Source organism: Mesoplodon mirus, assembly GCF_964341445.2.
Source record: "Mesoplodon mirus genome assembly, chromosome: 12".
NCBI lineage: Eukaryota > Metazoa > Chordata > Mammalia > Artiodactyla > Ziphiidae > Mesoplodon > Mesoplodon mirus.
This window is the reverse complement of record NC_138988.1, coordinates 70,875,361-70,893,283: the sequence shown is the minus strand read 5'-3', so window position 1 is coordinate 70,893,283 and position 17,923 is coordinate 70,875,361. Positions and strand designations below refer to the sequence as shown.

The window sequence follows — 17,923 nt, the reverse complement described above, 5'->3', positions numbered from 1 at the left end:
AATACTGATTTGGATATTAAGAATTGGCCCAGTGCTGGAATTATGGTCTCACCTTGGTTATTTACAGAAAGTCTTTATCCACAGGGTTTGTGCCCAGGTCCCTATCCTTCTCTTCTTTCCACCCGTTGGCATCATTTGGTCGTTATGTTGTTAATTTGACTCATTGTTTAAAACATAAGAATGAGAATTAAGAAAAGTGCTGATCTGATTTTCTACCTTATGGAATAAGTACAGTTGCTTATCAAGTTGCTAGTAGAGTTCTAGCAAAGGCAGTTTCTTGAAAGGAAATTTAGGAGTTGGGGTAGATTTCACTAATACAGTCTATCTCTGTGTATTATATGTGTCTGTGTTTATCTGTGTTGGGCACCCTTTGTAGATCCAGACTTTGACTGAAAAACATTAATGAACGATGATGTCAAGATCAAAGTGGAAACCATGGAGTACTGTTCTCCAGCACATAGATATAGGATTTTTTGTTAAGAAGGCACTGTTTTTGTTTTTGTTTTTTTTTTTTTTTTTTTTTTTTTTTTTTTTTTTTTTTTTTTTTTGCGGTATGCGGGCCTCTCACTGTTGTGGCCTCCCCCGTTGCGGAGCACAGGCTCCGGATGCGCAGGCCCAGCGGCCATGGCTCACGGGCCCAGCCGCTCCGCGGCATATGGGATCCTCCCAGACCGGGGCACGAACCCGTATCCCCTGCATCGGCAGGCGGACTCTCAACCACTGCGCCACCAGGGAGGCCCTGTTTTTGTTTTTGAAATGTTCTTTTTTTAAAAATCCCAACCAGGGATTGAACCAAGACCCACAGCAGTGAAAGTGTGTAGTCCTAACCACTGGACCATCAGGGAAGTCCCAAGAAGGCAAAGTTCTTTAATGAAGCATATGTTAGACTACCTTAAGATTCCAGAGGGTCAGAGGGTGATATTACTAGGGCAGTTTTGCTTAGAGAAAATGTTGGAGACTGAAAGAATCTACTTTAATAAATATTTCTAAATATGTCTTTAGAAAAGGAATTCTGAGTGCTTATCCCAGCCTTTTTTCCCAAAGAGCTTTAAACTATATCACTAATGATTTTATGATCATCTCTGATGCTGCTGCACTAATTGACTAGTTAAAATTAGATCATCTAGGGATAAAATTGTGAAGCAGTAAGGTAGCTTAGGAGGAAATGGATAAACTCAGGAAGAGTCAACAAGGACAACCGTCAAGATCTAGTGGATACTACAGAGCACATCAGCATTGTAAAGAATCCTAAAAGGTTTATCCTTTCAAACCCTCTGAAATTACTTGCCATATTTCTGGTTTTCATAAAAACAGTATTAAAATTTGTGGAATTTAAAAAATAACCGATATTCCATTTGTGGAAAAGAACATAAAGAACATATATGTAAAGTTTGGAGACCAGGAACACTCACATGCTCACCACCCATCTTGAGAAATAGAACACTACCAAGTCTTTAAAACCCTTTGTGTGTTCCCCCCACAGCACATCCCTGCTATCTTCCTATCTGGAGGTCACCATTCATCTGAATTTGTGTTTACTACTCCCTGGCTCTCCTTTCTAATCTCACCATATAGGCGAGATTCACTAGGTGTCTATCACTAAACGATAGAAGTGGAATTGTACCCTTTGTATTTTTCTGACTTGTTCTTCTTAACCAACTTTCCTTGTAAGATTGACCCTTGCTAATACATATAGCTTCAGTTCACTTATTTTCAATACTGGGTAGTTTTTGTTTGACAGTGAAATTTTAAAACTCAGTGGACAGGTTAAATAGTAGATGAGACACACCTAGAGAGAAGCAGTGAACACAACAGTAATTTAAAGAAATTACCCAGAATGCTTCAAAAAGAGGTAAAGAGGGAAAAAATGAAAGGAAGGTTAAGAAATAGAGAGGATAGAATGAGAAGTTCCAACAGAGGTCTAATGGGAATTCTAGAAGAAGAAAAAACAGAGAATGAGGGAGAATCAATACTCACAGAAATAATGGTTAAAATGTTCCAGACATGATAAAAGCCATAAATGCTTATATTCAGTCCTGAGCAGGATAAATTTAGTCTGCATCTAGGTACAACATAGTAAAATTGCAAAACACTAAAACCAAAAAAAAATCCTTAAAAGTAACTGTGGAGAAACAAACAAATTACAGCAGTTAGAGGGACAGCAGACCTAACAGAAGAAGCTAGAAGACTATGGAATAATATCTTAAAAGTGCTGAGGAAAAACATCTTATCACTTAGAGTTCTATACCCAATTAAACTATTTTTCAAGAGTGGTGGCAAAATACACTTTCAAGTAAAGACTCTGCTGAATGGATGTGTCTTAGAAGGAAGTTGAACCAAGAAGAAAGGAGGATATTAAAAAAGTAAAGGTGAATAAATTGGTGAATGTGAATAAATAAGTTTTGGCTGTATGAGATAATAATAATGATGACTGATTTTGAGAGTCTAAAAGGTAGAAGTAAAATGTTAGGTAAGGATAACAAGCCAAGAGGCAAGATGATTTGTATGAAAAAGTGTTAAGATCTTTTATATTGTTCAGGAGAAGGGAATATGTGATTTTTAATTTTAGGCATTGTTAAGTCTGGTATGCATATATAGAATTTAGTAAAAGAATAGAAATAGAATATATAACTTCCCAATCAAATAATAGGGATAGCTGGTAGGGAAAATAAAGGAAATTAAATCTGTTAGAAAACAGGAACAGAGTAGACAGAGAGGTGGGGTAAGCAGCAAAGAAAAAAAAAACTTGTAAGTAGAAATAAAAGTGAATTAGTGGGACTTCCCTGGTGGCGTAGTGGTTGGGAGTCAGCCTGCCAATGCAGGGGACCCAGGTTCGAGCCCTGGTCCGGGAGGATCCTGCATGCTGCGGAGCAACTGGGCCCATGCGCCACAGCTGCCTGGCCTGCTCTCTGGTGCCTGCAAGCCACAACTGCTGAGCCCGGGCACAACAACTGCTGAGGTCCATGCACCTGAAGCCCATGCTCTGCTGAAGGAGAGGCCACCACAGTGGGAGGCCCGCGCACCGCCATGAGGAGTGGCCCCCTGTCGCAGCCTCTGGAGGGGACCTGTGCACAGCAACAAAGACTCAACAGAGCCTAAAATAAATAAATTTTTAAAAAGTGAATTAGTATACATCAGTAATAGCAATTAATATAAGTCATGTAAATCTGCCAGTTAAAAGACAAAGGACACTGAATTTTTCAAAAATCTAGTTATATGTTATCACAAGAGACCAGAAAAATAGAAGAGTGATGCTAAGGAAACAGTAGCTAAATAAAGGCACTATATTTATTTGACATCAGAACATGTAGATTTTAGGGCAAAGGCATTATTAAAGATAAAAAATGACACTACATAATGATGAAAGGTTCAATCTACCAGTTAGATATAATTCTAAAATAATAAACACGAAATGTGTTCTCAAAATACATAAAGCAAAAATTGACAGAATTACAAGGAGAAGTTGACAGATCTACAGTCATAGTGGGAAATTTAAACAAACCTCTCCTATTAATTAGTAAGCATGTAAGTGATTTGAACAGCTCAGTAAGTTTGATAAAGTAGATATATATAGAACCATAGATCTCCCAAATTAGAGAATACACATTCTCTTCAGGCACATGTAAAATATTTATAAGAACCATGAACTAGACCACAGAAAAGCAAATCTCATCAAATTCTACAGAGTCAGTATCATACAGACCACACCTTTTTATCCACATTACAGTGTAATTAAAAATCAGTAACAGGGCTTCCCTGGTGGCGCAGTGGTTGAGAGTCCGCCTGCCGATGCAGGGGACACGGGTTCGTGCCCCGGTCCGGGAAGATCCCACATGCCGTGGAGCGGCTGGGTCCGTGAGCCATGGCCACTGAGCCTGCGCGTCCAGAGCCTGTGCTCCACAACGGGAGACGCCACAACAGTGAGAGGCCGGCGTACCGCAAAAACAAAAACAAAAACAAAAAAATCAGTAACAAAAACTTGAAAAGTTAAAAAACATTCTTATGAATAATTTATGAAGCAAAGAAAAATCTTAATGGAAATTAGAAAAAACTTAGATGCAATCAACTTTTAAAACACTTTATGTCAGACAAACCCAGATGGAGGAACATTCTACACCATAGTTGACTCTAATACTCTTCAAAACACTATATATCAAAACTTAAGGGTAAAGATAAAGCAGGACTTAGAGGTAAAATATTAGCTTTAAATGCATTTATTAGAAAAAAAGAAAAGTTAATGTTTTGCTCATTATTTGCTTCAGATATTTAGAAAAAAATAGAATAAATCCAAAGGAGTAGAAAGAAGAAGTAATAAAAAGAGCAGATTTAGTGAAGTAGGAAATAAAGAAAATAATCAGCAAAATTGAAAATTGTTTTTTTGAAAACACTAATGTAGTAGACAAACATGTATAGGACTGACGAAAAAAGAAAGAAAAGGTACAAATTAAAATGTTTGGAATGATAATGAGAACATACTGTGAAAATTTTTATGCTAGTATATTAGGTTTTCGTTTTTTCCACATCAAGGCTTACTGCTTTTTTTTAATTTTAATTTTTATTTTTTAACATCTTTATTGGAGTATAATTGCTTTACAATGGTATGTTAGTTTCTGCTTTATAACAAAGTGAATCAGCTATACATATACATATATCCCCATATCTCCTCCCACTTGAGTCTCCCTCCCACCCTCCCTATCCCACCCCTCTAGGTGGTCACAAAGCACTGAACTGATCTCCCTGTGCTATGCGGCTGCTTCCCACTAGCTACCTATTTTACTTCTGGTAGTATATATAAGTCCATGCCACTCTCTCACTTCATCCCAGCTTACCCTTCCCTCTCCCCGTGTCCTCAAGTACATTCTCTACATCTGCATCTTTATTCCTGTCCTGCCCCTAGGTTCTTCAGAACAATTTTATTTTTTTAGATTCCATATATATGTGTTAGCATACAGTATTTGTTTTTCTCCTTCTGACTTACTTCACACTGTATGACAGACTCTAGGTCCATCCACCTCACTACAAATAACTCAATTTTGTTTCTTTTTATGGCTGAGTAGTATCCCATTGTATATATGTGCCACATCTTCTTTATCCATTATCTGTCGATGGACACTTAGGTTGCTTCCATGTCCTGGTTATTGTAAAAAGAGCTGCAGTGAACATTATGGTACATGACTTGTTTTGAATTATGGTTTTCTCAGGGTATATGCCCAGTAGTGGGATTGCTGGGTCATATGGTAATTCTATTTTTAGTTTTTTAAGGAATCTCCATACTGTTCTCCATAGTGGCTGTATCAGTTTACATTCCCACCAACAGTGCAAGAGGGTTCCCTTTTCTCCACACCCTCTCCAGCATTTATTGTTTGTAGATTTTTTTGATCATGGCCATTCTGACTGGTGTGAGATGATATCTCATTGTAGTTTTGATTTGCATTTCTCTAATGATTAGTGATGTTGAGCATCCTTTCATGTGTTTGTTGGCAATCTGTACATCTTCTTGGGAGAAATGTCTATTTAGGTCTTCTGCCCATTTTTGGATTGAGTTGTTTGTTTTTTTGCTATTGAGCTGCATGAGCTGCTTGTGAATTTTGGAGATTAATCCTTTGTCAGTTGCTTCATTTGCAAATATTTTCTCCCATTCTGAGGGTTGTCTTTTCATCTTTTTTATGTTTTCCTTTGCTGTGCAAAAGCTTTTAAGTTCCATTAGGTCCCATTTGTTTATTTTTGTTTTTATTTCCAGTTCTCTAGGAGGTGGGTCAAAAAGGATCTTGCTGTGATTTATGTCATAGAGTGTTCTGCCTATGTTTTCCTCTAAGAGTTTGATAGTGTCTGGCCTTACATTAGGTCTTTAGTCCATTTTGAGTTTATTTTTGTGTATGGTGTTAGGGAGTGTTCTAATTTCTTTCTTTTACATGTAAGTGTCCAGTTTTCCCAGCACCACTTATTGAAGAGGCTGTATTTTCTCCATTGTATATTCTTGCCTCCTTTATCAAAAATTAGGTGACCATATGTGCATGGGTTTATCTCTGGGCTTTCTATCCTGTTCCATTGATCTATATTTCTGTTTTTGTGCCAGTACCATACTGTCTTGATTACTGTAGCTTTTTAGTATAGTCTGAAGTCAGGGAGCCTGATTCCTCCAGCTCCATTTTTCTTTATCAAGATTGCTTTGGCTATTCGGGGTCTTTTGTGTTTCCATACCAATTGTGCAATTTTTTGTTCTAGTTCTGTGAAAAATACCATTGGTAGTTTGTTAGGGATCACCTTTAATCCGTAGATTGCTTTGGGTAGTATAGTCATTTTCACAATGTTGATTCTTCCAATCCAAGAACATGATATATCTCTCCATCTGTTTGTATCATCTTTAATTTCTTTCATCAGTGTCTTATAATTTTCTGCATATGGGTCTTTTGTCTCCTTAGGTAAGTTTATTCCTAGGTATTTTATTCTTTTTTGTTGCCATGGTAAATGGGAGTGTTTCCTTAATTTCCCTTTCAGATTTTTCATCATTAGTGTATAGGAATGTAAGAGATTTCCGTGCATTAATTTTATATCCTGCTACCTTACCAAATTCATTGATTAGCTTTAGTAGTTTTCTGGTAGAGTCTTTAGGATTCTCTATGTATAGTATCATGTCATCTGCAAACAGTGACAGCTTTACTTCTTCTTTTCCGATTTGGATTCCTTTTATTTCTTTTTCTTCTCTGATTGCTGTGGCTAAAACTTCCAAAACTAGGGCTTCCCTGGTGGCGCAGTGGTTGAGAGTCCACCTGCCGATGCAGGGGACACGGGTTCATGCCCTGGTCCGGGAGGATCCCGCATGCCGTGGAGCGGCTGGGCCCGTGGGCCATTGCCAATGAGCCTACGTGTCTGGAGGCTGTGCTCCGCGACGGGAGAGGCCACAGCGGTGAGAGGCCCGCATACCACAAAAAAAACCTTTCAAAACTATGTTGAATAATAGTGGGAGAGTGGGCAACCTTGTCTTGTTCCTGATCTTAGTGGAAATGGTTTCAGGTTTTCACCATTGAGAACAGTGTTGGCTGTGGGTTTGTCATATATGGCCTTTATTATGTTGAGGAAAGTTCCCTCTATGCCTACTTTCTGCAGGGTTTTTATCATAAGTGGGTGTTGAACTTTGTCAAAAGCTTTTTCTGCATCTATTGAGATGATCATATGGTTTTTCTCCTTCAATTTGTTAATATGCTGTATCACACTGATTGATTTGCATATATTGAAGAATCCTTTATGCTAGTATATTTGAAAACTTAAACAAAACACAAAATTCTCCTGAAAAGGCCAGGAATATCTAAGGTAATTTTGAAGAAAAACGGAGAAGAAGGGGAAGGAGAGGGAAGACAGGTGTTCAGTTTGTCAGATTTTATGATACTGTAAAATTATAGTAATTAAAACAACATGGTAAAGGCACAAGGCTAGGCAAATTAAGGAAACAGAGTACAGATCTTAAAAAGAGATTTGGATACGTATGAAAACTTTATATGTGACTAAAGTAACATAAATTAGTGGAGGAAAGCGATGAACTGTTCATTAAATGGTGCTGGGGAAATTAGCTAACCTTATGAATAAAAGGTAAAAGTAGATCTGTATTTAGTAGCATACCAAAAATAAATCCTAAATAGATTAAAGAACCAAACGTGGAAAGCAAAATTTGAGAACTTTTAGAAGAAAATATAGGGAGATATCTTTATAAATTTGGGGTTGGAAAGAATTTATAAACAAGAAAGGGAAAACACAAATCATATAGGAACAAGTTAAATATTTCAACTCAACATTAACCAAGAAAGGATTGACATCCTGCCAGTGAGGTAACTCATAGCCACAAGTGTAATTCCACTTCCATATGTGTGTGTGTGTGTGTGTGTGTGTATGTGTAAATATATACATATATATGTCTTACATATTCCTTGAAGAAACTCTTACCTATGTACCCAAGAAGACACATTTGTAATCACAAAGAAAACAATGGTAACAATCTAAATGTCCCTTTGGTATATTTATACCTCGAAATATTTTATATACTTTACACAAATGAACTAGATTTATCTGGCTATTGAATGTTCCTTCATCCTGGTTTAATGTTTATTGTAGACGTTAATATTGTTGACCAAATATTCCCCTTCTTCTCCTGGGCACACAACAAGTTAGCCCTCTCCTATCCCCTTTGAAGTTAGGTAAGGCCCTGTGACTTGCCTTAGTCAACAAAATGTGAGCAAAGTGATGTGTGTTGCTTTGGGGGAGGAGTTTTAAGAGCCAGTGCCCAGTTCACTCCCTTCTCACTGCTGCTGTGATTGAAGAAGCACATATCAATCTATACAAACCTTCTGTCACTAGGTTCCCTGCGTGATGCAATGCTCAGAGTCACCTTGCTGATCATCACTGAATGCATAGTGTGGATGAAAAATAAATGTGTGCTATTTAAGCACCTGGGAGAATGGAGACTGTCTCTTACTGCAGCTTAAGCTACCTACAGTGTGATTTTATGTCTCAGCTCAGTTTATTGTGTATCTTGTGCCACATCCTTTAGTTCTCTCTTCCAAATCACAGAATACTTCCCCTTTTCCATGAGATGGAGGTACCATGACTTAGCCTCTAAATATAGTCCTTTATCTCTTCTCCTTTCAAAGTCAGAGGGGGGCTTTTCTATAAGTCCCTTCTCTGCCAGGAAACTGTCCTCACAGGTTACTTTACCAGAGATTCTGCTTATTGCTTTAGAGTTAAGCTTCATAGTCAAGGGATTCATGGCCAGAAAATCCAATCTCTCTCCCTTCCTCCTTCCCTTCCTCTCTTCTTTATCTGTGGATGGCTGTCCTTATCTACAGAGATCAGAGCAAGCAGTGAAGGTATATGAGATGAGGGAGCAAAGCAAGTAGTGAAGGTAGATGAGGGCTCGAGTACAGGCATGCCCACCTTTGGAAAGTAAATGCATTGCTTAGGAGATACATGGAAGATTATTTACTCCGCATCATTATAAAGTTAGAAATGTTTTGGCATGATAGTAGTACTGCTCACCCTCTCTCTTTGCATAGAGTATAATATTATACTGAAAAGTATAGTGTATATCTAATAAGAAATTGTCTTTTTTTCAGTCCATTTTAAAATTTTGTAAAGTAAGCTACACATCTTGAATGTAAGTAGCTAAGGTTAATTGTAGATTTAGGTTAAATAACTTAAATTTCTGAAGAAAATCGCAGGGCTAGTAAATGCACAAAAAAGGTCCCAGTGGACTTAAAAGGCTCTCACCTTTTATCATTCTCTTCTCAGTGTTTAGAGAATCTACATCATTTTTGGACAGCTATATCATTTTGTGGATACCCTAGACTTTTGTAAATGAACAGGTGGATGTGGACTTGAAGTACATAGAGAGACACAGAATCAAAACAGAGCTGGTGTTTCAGAATGCAGCAGTTCATGAACAAAGAGATGAGCGTATGTGTTGAATTGCTCAGAATAGTAAACAGATAAAAAAGGGAAATGAATCATGGCCGAGGGCAACTGTATATTCTGCAAAGGGATTGGTACCGTGTCCTGGATTGTTTTCCTGCTTTATGAATTCTAAAATACTAAATCTATATATGTCATGCTTCTTTAAACAAACTTACTACATTTATTAAGTGTAATAAATATGTACAGTTTAGAGAATACTAATAAAATAAGTGCTTATGTACCTATCGCCTCATGAGAATAGAAGAAAACCAGTAGTTTTGAAGCCCCTCCAGGATTTCATCTTGGAAATGAAATCAATTAATGTTTAGGCACATTGGTAGGTGTCCCTCCAAGATTTCATCTCCCTCTTTCTCATACAAATGATCATGAATTTTGTGTCATAATTCCCTGGATTTCCTTTTTAGTTTTACATTTATATATGTATCCCTAAACAAATTATATTTTTAGTTTCGCCTTTTTAAAAAGCTTTGTATAAATGAACTCATACACTGTGTTTTTCTGTGCCTTGCTTCTCACTCAACACACTGTTTTTTGATTAATCAATTTGGATATAGCTGTAGTTAATTAATCTCAGCTACTGTGTGGTTTCCCACTGTAGTAATATTTCACAATGTATTTATCTGTTGTATATTTTATGGGGTATCATGTTTCTTTGTAATAAAATTCTTTAGGGTTAATTGCTACATGTGGTTTGGTTTGTTCCAGCCTCAGGTTCAGCTTTTTTAGAGGTTATTTGGCATGGAAATGTGTTCATATCTTGAGATAATCAAAATGCTCTGATTTCTGTTTTATTATTGATAGTAATTAATTAATTTTGTTCGTAGCACACTGTTGGGATATATTTGGCTTCTTTATCTTGATGCTGAATCTTGTGTTGGATTCACAGTTCCCATGGAGAACGTTGCAACAATTGCTGATTGTGCCAGTGTGATTGAAGGAGTCAGTCGGAGCCGAAATGCCTTGCTGAATGGGGACACTAAGAACTATGATTGGGATTCTGGCTATACATGTCATCAACTAGGAAGTGGTGCAATTGTGGTTCAACTGGCACAGCCATACATGATCGGGTCAATACGGTAAGAAGATTCCCTTTCATGTATTACTTTTAAAATGGAAGACACACGTGCAGATTGTGTTTTGGTACATTGATGATCCCAGTAACTTCAGTGAAGATACGCTTCTGTTCTTTGCTCTAAATATTGAGAGGAGGGGATGGAAAAGGAGGGACAAAGATATACAAGGTGCTTGTTTGGATTTTCTGGTGGGGAGATGCACCAAAGTTAGACTTGTGGAAGGACTAGTTTAGATTTGTGGAGGGAGAGGACTAGGGCCTCTCCCTGGATATGGCACAAGTCTCAGTTTGTATTGGTTAGGGACTTACAGGATGTCAAAATCATTTTCAACTCGAATAAATGACTTTATATATGAACCAAACAGATCTGAATATGAAACCTGGTTCTAAAAGATCTTTTTACTAATCTTCATGTCTGGGTTTTTGGTTGTTTTCATTTTGTTTTGTTTTGTTTCGCTTTGCTTTAAGAAGGGAACTTTAACCCACTATTGCTTGATTTGTAGGATCATATAATTTTGAAATGTGACACTGGTGACATCTCCCAGAGGATATACTTTAGTTCAAGAGAGTCATCTGGGTCTCAAATAGGCTGCCCCCTTTTTTTTTAAGGTTCTAAGAAGGTCTCTGAAAGACTAATGTGTGTGTGTGTATATATATATATATTTTTTTTTTAAAAATTTATTTATTTATTTATTTTTGGCTGTGTTGGGTCTTGGTTTCTGTGCGAGGGCTTTCTCTAGTTGTGGCAAGCGGGGGCCACTCTTCATCACGGTGCGCGGGCCTCTCACTATCGCGGCTTCTCTTGTTGCGGAGGCTCCAGACGCGCAGGCTCAATAGTTGTGGCTCACGGGCTTAGTTGCTCCGCGGCATGTGGGATCTTCCCAGACCAGGGCTCGAACCCGTGTCCCCTGCATTAGCAGGCAGATTCTCAACCACCGCGCCACCAGGGAAGCCCTATATATATATTTTTTGTTTTTTTTTTTCTTTTTGCGGTATGCGGGCCTCTCACTGTTGTGGCCTCTCCCGTTGCGGAGCACAGGCTCCGGATGCGCAGGCCCAGCGGCCATGGCTCACGGGCCCAGCCGCTCCGCGGCATATGGGATCCTCCCAGACCGGGGCACGAACCCGTATCCCCTGCATCGGCAGGCGGACTCTCAACCACTGCGCCACCAGGGAGGCCCAAAAATTCCTGTTTTTTTTTTTTTTTTTGCAGTACACGGGCCTCTCCGGACGCACAGGCTCAGCGGCCATGGCTCACGGGCCCAGCCGCTCCGTGGCATGTGGGATCTTCCCAGACCGGGGCACGAACCCGTGTCCCCTGCATTGGCAGGCGGACTCCCAACCACTGCGCCACCAGGGAAGCCCCTTATATATATATTTTTAACACAAGATATTTTACATTATATCAGCCTGCCAGAGGTAGAGATGTTGGTGAGACATGACTGCCTTCCTGCCATCATGCTGTACCACATTTGCCTTACTGTTTCCTGTTCTCATTTTAAAGTTAGTATGTGTAAAGAAAGAAATAGCACAAAAAATAAGGTAGTGGGATTCTAATAGACAAAGGTTTATTGATGTTTAAGCTAATAACTGCAGAGGTTAATGCTGCTTGTCAGTTCCCTGGGGTACCCTGACAAGTGATGCTGGATTTCTTGGAGAATTCAGACTGTTGGTTTCTTCATTTAAATTGTCAACCTCTTTTCTTAAAGGGCCACATACAGGATGAGTACCACAGGCAACAAATCACAGATAGAGAAGCCTTGAATTCATACTGCAGGCCAGACAACTCACTTTGTGCTTAGGAAGGGGGAGGACACAAGCCACAATCAGTCTGGACAAGCTAGCAGCATGAATAAACTTCCGTCAGATAGCCATCAACGCGCCCTCCTTCCTTCTTCTCAGCTGCATGCATTAACTAAAGTAATCATAAGCCATCTATTTAATAAGTCATTCTAGAGTCTTTGTCATAAATGGTGTGAAACTTATCTGAATATTTCCCATTACAATCTTTTCGTCTTTACTTTAAAAATCTGGAAAACAGTTGTCCTTCTCTTGTCTTATAGTCTGCACAATTTCTTGACGATTACCAATTGTGTCTCTGAGATTACATCTGCAGTTTCTTTCAGAAGGCTTGGTGTGTAACTCATCTGAGCAGGAGACTTGAAATCATTTAAAATGACTAGATACTTTCTTTCACTTCACCTATTTGGGGCTTCAGGTTTCTCTTTATTATGCTTGTTCTGCCATTTCTAATTTGAAAACCAGTCTTCTTGCCAATGAAGATAGAAGCAAACTGGCAGCTTAGCAGCTCAGCAGCTCTGCCCACTCTCTTTGTGTGTGTGTGTGTGTGTGTGTGTGTGTGTGTGTGTGTGTGGTACTCAGGCCTCTCACTGTTGTGGCCTCTCCCGTTGCGGAGCACAGGCTCGGGACGCGCAGGCTCAGTGGCCATGGCTCACAGGCCCAGCCGCTCCGCGGCATGTGGGATCTTCCCGGACCGGGGCACGAACCCGTGTCCCCTGCATCAGCAGGCGGACTCTCAACCACTGCGCCACCAGGGAAGCCCCCCACTCTCTTTTAATGTTCCCTGTATTCTGTGTGCCTACCTGGCCCCCCACATTCTCCAACCCCCATCCAACAGTGGTCCCTGTGCATCTCAAAGCAATATGTCAGAAATGGAATTCCACCATTCTCCCCTTTCCCTGCTCAAGTTGCCTCACACTGCGATATCCTCATCTGATTTAGTGGTACTGCTCATCCACCCATCCACTGAGTCAAAAACATGGAACTCTTCCTAAACTCTTTCCTTTCCCTCACCTCCCCCACTGAACCAGTCAGCTGTCAATACCAGCTCCTACATATCTCACAAATCCTTCCTCTCTTCCCCATCCCCACTGCCATCACCATAGTTGCACCTTTGTAGTTTCTCTTCTCTACCTAGCTCTTCTTTCCCCACCTGCAACCATCTCCCACACTGTTACCACAAATCTGATGTGGTCATGCCCCTTCTTAAGAGGATTCATGGCTACTATTTGCCTTAAGGAGAAAGTTCAGACAACGGCATTAAGAACATGTGACTTGCTTCTGTCTGTACAGCCTTGTCTGCTGCCTCTCCACCCACCCCTACACGTACTGTCTCTGCCTATCCGACTACTTGCAGTTTTGCACGTGTCACCCCTCTCTTACCCCATGCCTTCAACTCTTAGAACATGCTGTTCTCATTACATGTGTGTCTCACTACCTTCTCATCACCCCTTTTTACCTGGCTCGTATAACCCCTTCAAGACTTCACTCCTTTGGGAATGCTTCCCTAACCTTGTATCATCTCCTGGGCTGATTTAGACATCCCTATTCAATGATTCCGTACATTCTGTATGTAATTCCTCCCAGAGCATTTGTCATGTTTGTATTATAATTGTTTACTTGCTGCCTCCTCCCAGCCTCACCCGATATATGAAGCCTGTGGCAACTCGGAATAAGTGTTCCTTGACAGATTGAATGTTCAGATGAGGTAGTCTCTCAAGATAGAAGGGGAAATTATAGCGGGTATAGTGGGAGATCTAGAATTTTAGATCCAGCAGGGGCCTCATGAGGTCATTGCCAAGGTGACAACTCAGAAAGAGACAAACAAGCTTTTCATGTGGCAAGGCTACCTTGGCCTCTAGCTCTACTCAAACAGTCAGAGATGTTGAATCTGACTCCAGATAAAAGGTGTTACTGGAGCTTAAGAGAGACAAGAGAGAACAGTCCCATTTGGTTTTCTTTAAATGTGGAAAAAGAATGATTCTCCCAAACAGTTTTTTTTTTCCTGACTCAGAGGGGGGTGATGAGCGTGAGCCCAACCAAAGGCAGAATTGTGTATCTCAGCACCGTGTGAAGCCTCCACCTTCCTTAAGCCGAGCTATTGCTTTTGCAGTGAGAAAATCCATGCAATTGAAGCCCCATGAAACTGGCTGAATGCTCAGAGAGACACGTCTCTATGAAACTAACATTACGTAGTCAGGAACTGCATTTGCCTCTTCTGTGACATTATCAAGAAGAAAGGAAGAGGGATTTCTTTACCACCAATGCCTCTGGGTGATGCTGGATATCTCGGCAGGCCGTGGTTAGCAGCAGCTGATGTGCCCAGATAGATGTTTATTGATAGGAAACTAGATCAGTGGCGCCTCTTCATGGGGATGGGTAACTGACAAATGACAGGTTGATTAGTCAGTGACATTTGACCCATGGCTTCTATTGCTTGTGATGACTCACTTGCTTTCCTAGTCACTGTATCCAAAGAAGCCCAGATTCCAAATCAGCACCTAGAGGGAGAGCATTACAGAGCTGAGTGACTAACATTTTCTCCATCTAAGAGGGAGGAGATCTGGCAATTCTGGAACCTCTTCCTCTGGGGGCCCAATCACAAGGTATACTGACTTTAAAATTTCAGGTTTCTTTGTAGATGGTGAACACAGAGGCAAATGTGTCAAACATGGATTATCTTGATTACTGCATTCTTTATTCCTAAGAGAGGACAGAATTATTGTGTGGATAAGATTCCTTTTGTTTGTTTTCATCCACATAAACCATTTCTTCCTTTCCTGAGCGTTTCCCCTGTAGCTGGGTAGGCAAGCAGAGCTTCTTTCTTTCTTTCTTTCTTTTTTAAAACATTTTCTCTTTTTTTAAAATTTATGTATTTATTTATTTTCAGCTGTGTTGGGCCTTGGTTGCTGCACATAGGCTTTCTCTAGTCACGGCGAGCGGGGGCTACTCTTCAGTGCGATGCGTGGGCTTTTCACTGTGGTGGCTTCTCTTGTTGCAGAGCACGGGCTCCAGGCTCATGGGCTTCAATAGCTGCGGCATGCGGGCTCAGCAGTTGTGGCTCACGGGCTCTGTAGAGCAGGCTCAGTAGTTGTGGCACATGGGCTTAGCTGTTCCGAGGCATGTGGGATCTTCCCGGACCAGGGCTCGAACCCATGTCCCCACCCATGTCCCCTGCATTGGCAGGCAGATTCTTAACCACTGCACCACCAGGGAGGTCCCCAGCTTCTTTCTTGACAGACAATGCCCACAGCTAACCACAGTCAGTGGGAACCTAGTCCTGCTAGTGCGTCTGCACGGCAAGTACCCTGTGGATCCTGGAAAGGCTGCCCTTGAAACCTGATCTCTGACTGTCTCCTCCTCCCCTCATTTTCTTTCATTCACTCAACATTTTTTGAGCCTTTAACTGTGTGCTAGGCACTATTCTAAACCCTGGGGCTACAGCATTGAATCCAGAAAACAAACATCAGTTTTCTCACAGGACTGACATTCTTTTTTTTTTTTTTTTTTTTAAGGCTATTTATTCTTTTTTTTTTTTTAAGACCATACTTCATTCAGATTTCTTTTCCTATTTTTTTTAAATTTTATTTATTTATTTATGGCTTTGTTGGGTCTTCGTTTCTGTGCGAGGGCTTTCTCTAGTTGCGGCAAGTGGGGGCCACTCTTCATCGCGGTGCGCGGGCCTCTCATTATCGCGGCCTCTCCTGTTGCGGAGCACAGGCTCCAGACGCACAGGCTCAGTAATTGTGGCTCACGGGGGTAGCTGCTCCGCGGCATGCGGGATCCTCCCAGACCAGGGCTCGAACCCATGTCCCCTGCATCGTCAGGCAGACTCCCAACCACTGCACCACCAGGGAAGCCCAGGACTGACATTCTTGTTGGGGGAGGGGGCAATGGTGGATAACCAGTAAACAACACTATTTGTAATACGTCAGATATTTCAAAGATGGAGCCATCAGGAGGGGGGACTAGGGGTTGGAGACAGCGCAGCTTTAGATTGTGTGTTCAGGAAGGTCTCACTGTGCAGAGCCTGGAGGATGGGAAGAGTAAGCCATTGGGGGACCTGGGGGATGAGCCTCACAGGCAGAGTGCCAAGGCCCCGAGGCAGAGCACGGGAGGCAGGTTGCAGGAGCAGCAAGGAGGCCAGGGTGGCTGGAGTAGAGTAAGGGAGGGGAGGAGAGTAAGAGACAAGGCGATGGAGGTGACTTGCAGAGGTGACAGCCCTGAGATGTTTTGTTACTGTTTCTATATTCAGTCACCAGCTCCCCAAACCATCCCACCCACCACCACAAACCCATCCCAGTGTTTCATTAGCACCATTAGAGGAGAGTTTTCTTTGCTGAGGAGAGGAGGGGCGGAGCTGGGGAGCCATCATGCCTTTAGAAGCCACCTTCTTTGTTCCTGACCAGCCTTTGTCCAGTCAGCTCCCAGGAAAGAGACAGCGGGAGGCGTCCTAGTCCTTGCAGTTTGTATGAAACTTTCTCCCCATCTCTGGTGTTTATTTCTCTTTCCCAAGAGCCAGAGCAGGCAGTATAACTTGGAAATAAAGGAGTTTGTCTTTGTTGTTGCTAGGTTTACAGGCACAGCATAACTTGTTCATTTTATTTGAGAGAAAAAGAGAGAAATTGCTTGGAATGTGCCTTAAAAGTGGGTAACTGAGTAGTAATTATATCATTTTCATGCCTTTTTAAAAACATTAAAATTTAAATAACAGGAAATCTTCAGAGGCCTGACCACATAAAATGACCACATAGTAACTAACCAAATCTACCTAAGTCTTAGTTTATAGTCCCTCTGTCGCCTTAGTTTAAGACTTATTATCTTTCTACTTGCTAATCATGATATCCTTTTAAGTATTTTCAGGTTAATGTGAGAAATCACATATGCTGTGCATTAGGCGTGTGTATCACCCAGTCTTTTTCAGCTAGTAAGTGACAGCACTTTGTTGAAACCCTCATTATTAGTCAGTTAAATTAACAATTCTTACATTAGCTTGAAAATGATGGTTTTGTAATTGATATATGCAATACTGTAAGTAAAATACCCGTAATGCTTTAACTAACCTAATTGTGAGTAAGTAGGCTGTTGGAAGATGAAACAGTGCAGGTAGATGCAACTCAATAAACCCATAGTCTCTCTGGGTGTTATGAGGATTAAGGAGTTAATGACACAAAAATATTTTGAGTTCCTCAGTTGGAAAATGTTATATGAATATAATATGTTAGGACAAAATGGATCTAACCCAAAATATGTTCTTGGTGGGTATTCATAATCTCTTTAGTCTGTGGGGAGGAGGTTTTTACTTTGCAATAGGAAAAAAAACCAGTTCTACCACTTATAAAAGTTAATCTGGCACAGAATTTCTGAACCACAAATCAGTTTATGCCTTGCAGTTATTAAACATAGATAAAACAAAGCAATAGAAAGTTGATCCTTTAAAAAAAAAAAAATTAGATACATCGTTGTGCTCCTTATTCATCCCAGCATATATTTCCTTCTCTTTGAGCTGTTAAGCCCACACCCAGTTCAGCTGCCCTTTCACTATTGTGTGGCTGCAACCATTCTAGATTATCTATTCAGTTTGTAAAT

General features: G+C 40.6%; 1 protein-coding gene across 4 annotated transcripts in view; it reads left to right on the top strand.

Annotated features, from left to right (window-relative positions):
• The window catches only part of BTBD9 (BTB domain containing 9), a 420,550-nt gene that overhangs the window by 301,719 nt on the left and 100,908 nt on the right, over positions 1-17,923 (top strand). For all 4 annotated transcript variants that reach the window (XR_014295455.1, XM_082637820.1, XM_082637818.1 and 1 more), the window contains exon 8: positions 10,349-10,538. Coding sequence is in view for 3 of the 4 variants with exons in the window: in XM_082637820.1 (XP_082493946.1) it covers positions 10,349-10,538 (190 nt within the window). In the remaining variant the exon portion in view is untranslated. The remainder of the gene's footprint in view (positions 1-10,348; positions 10,539-17,923) is intronic.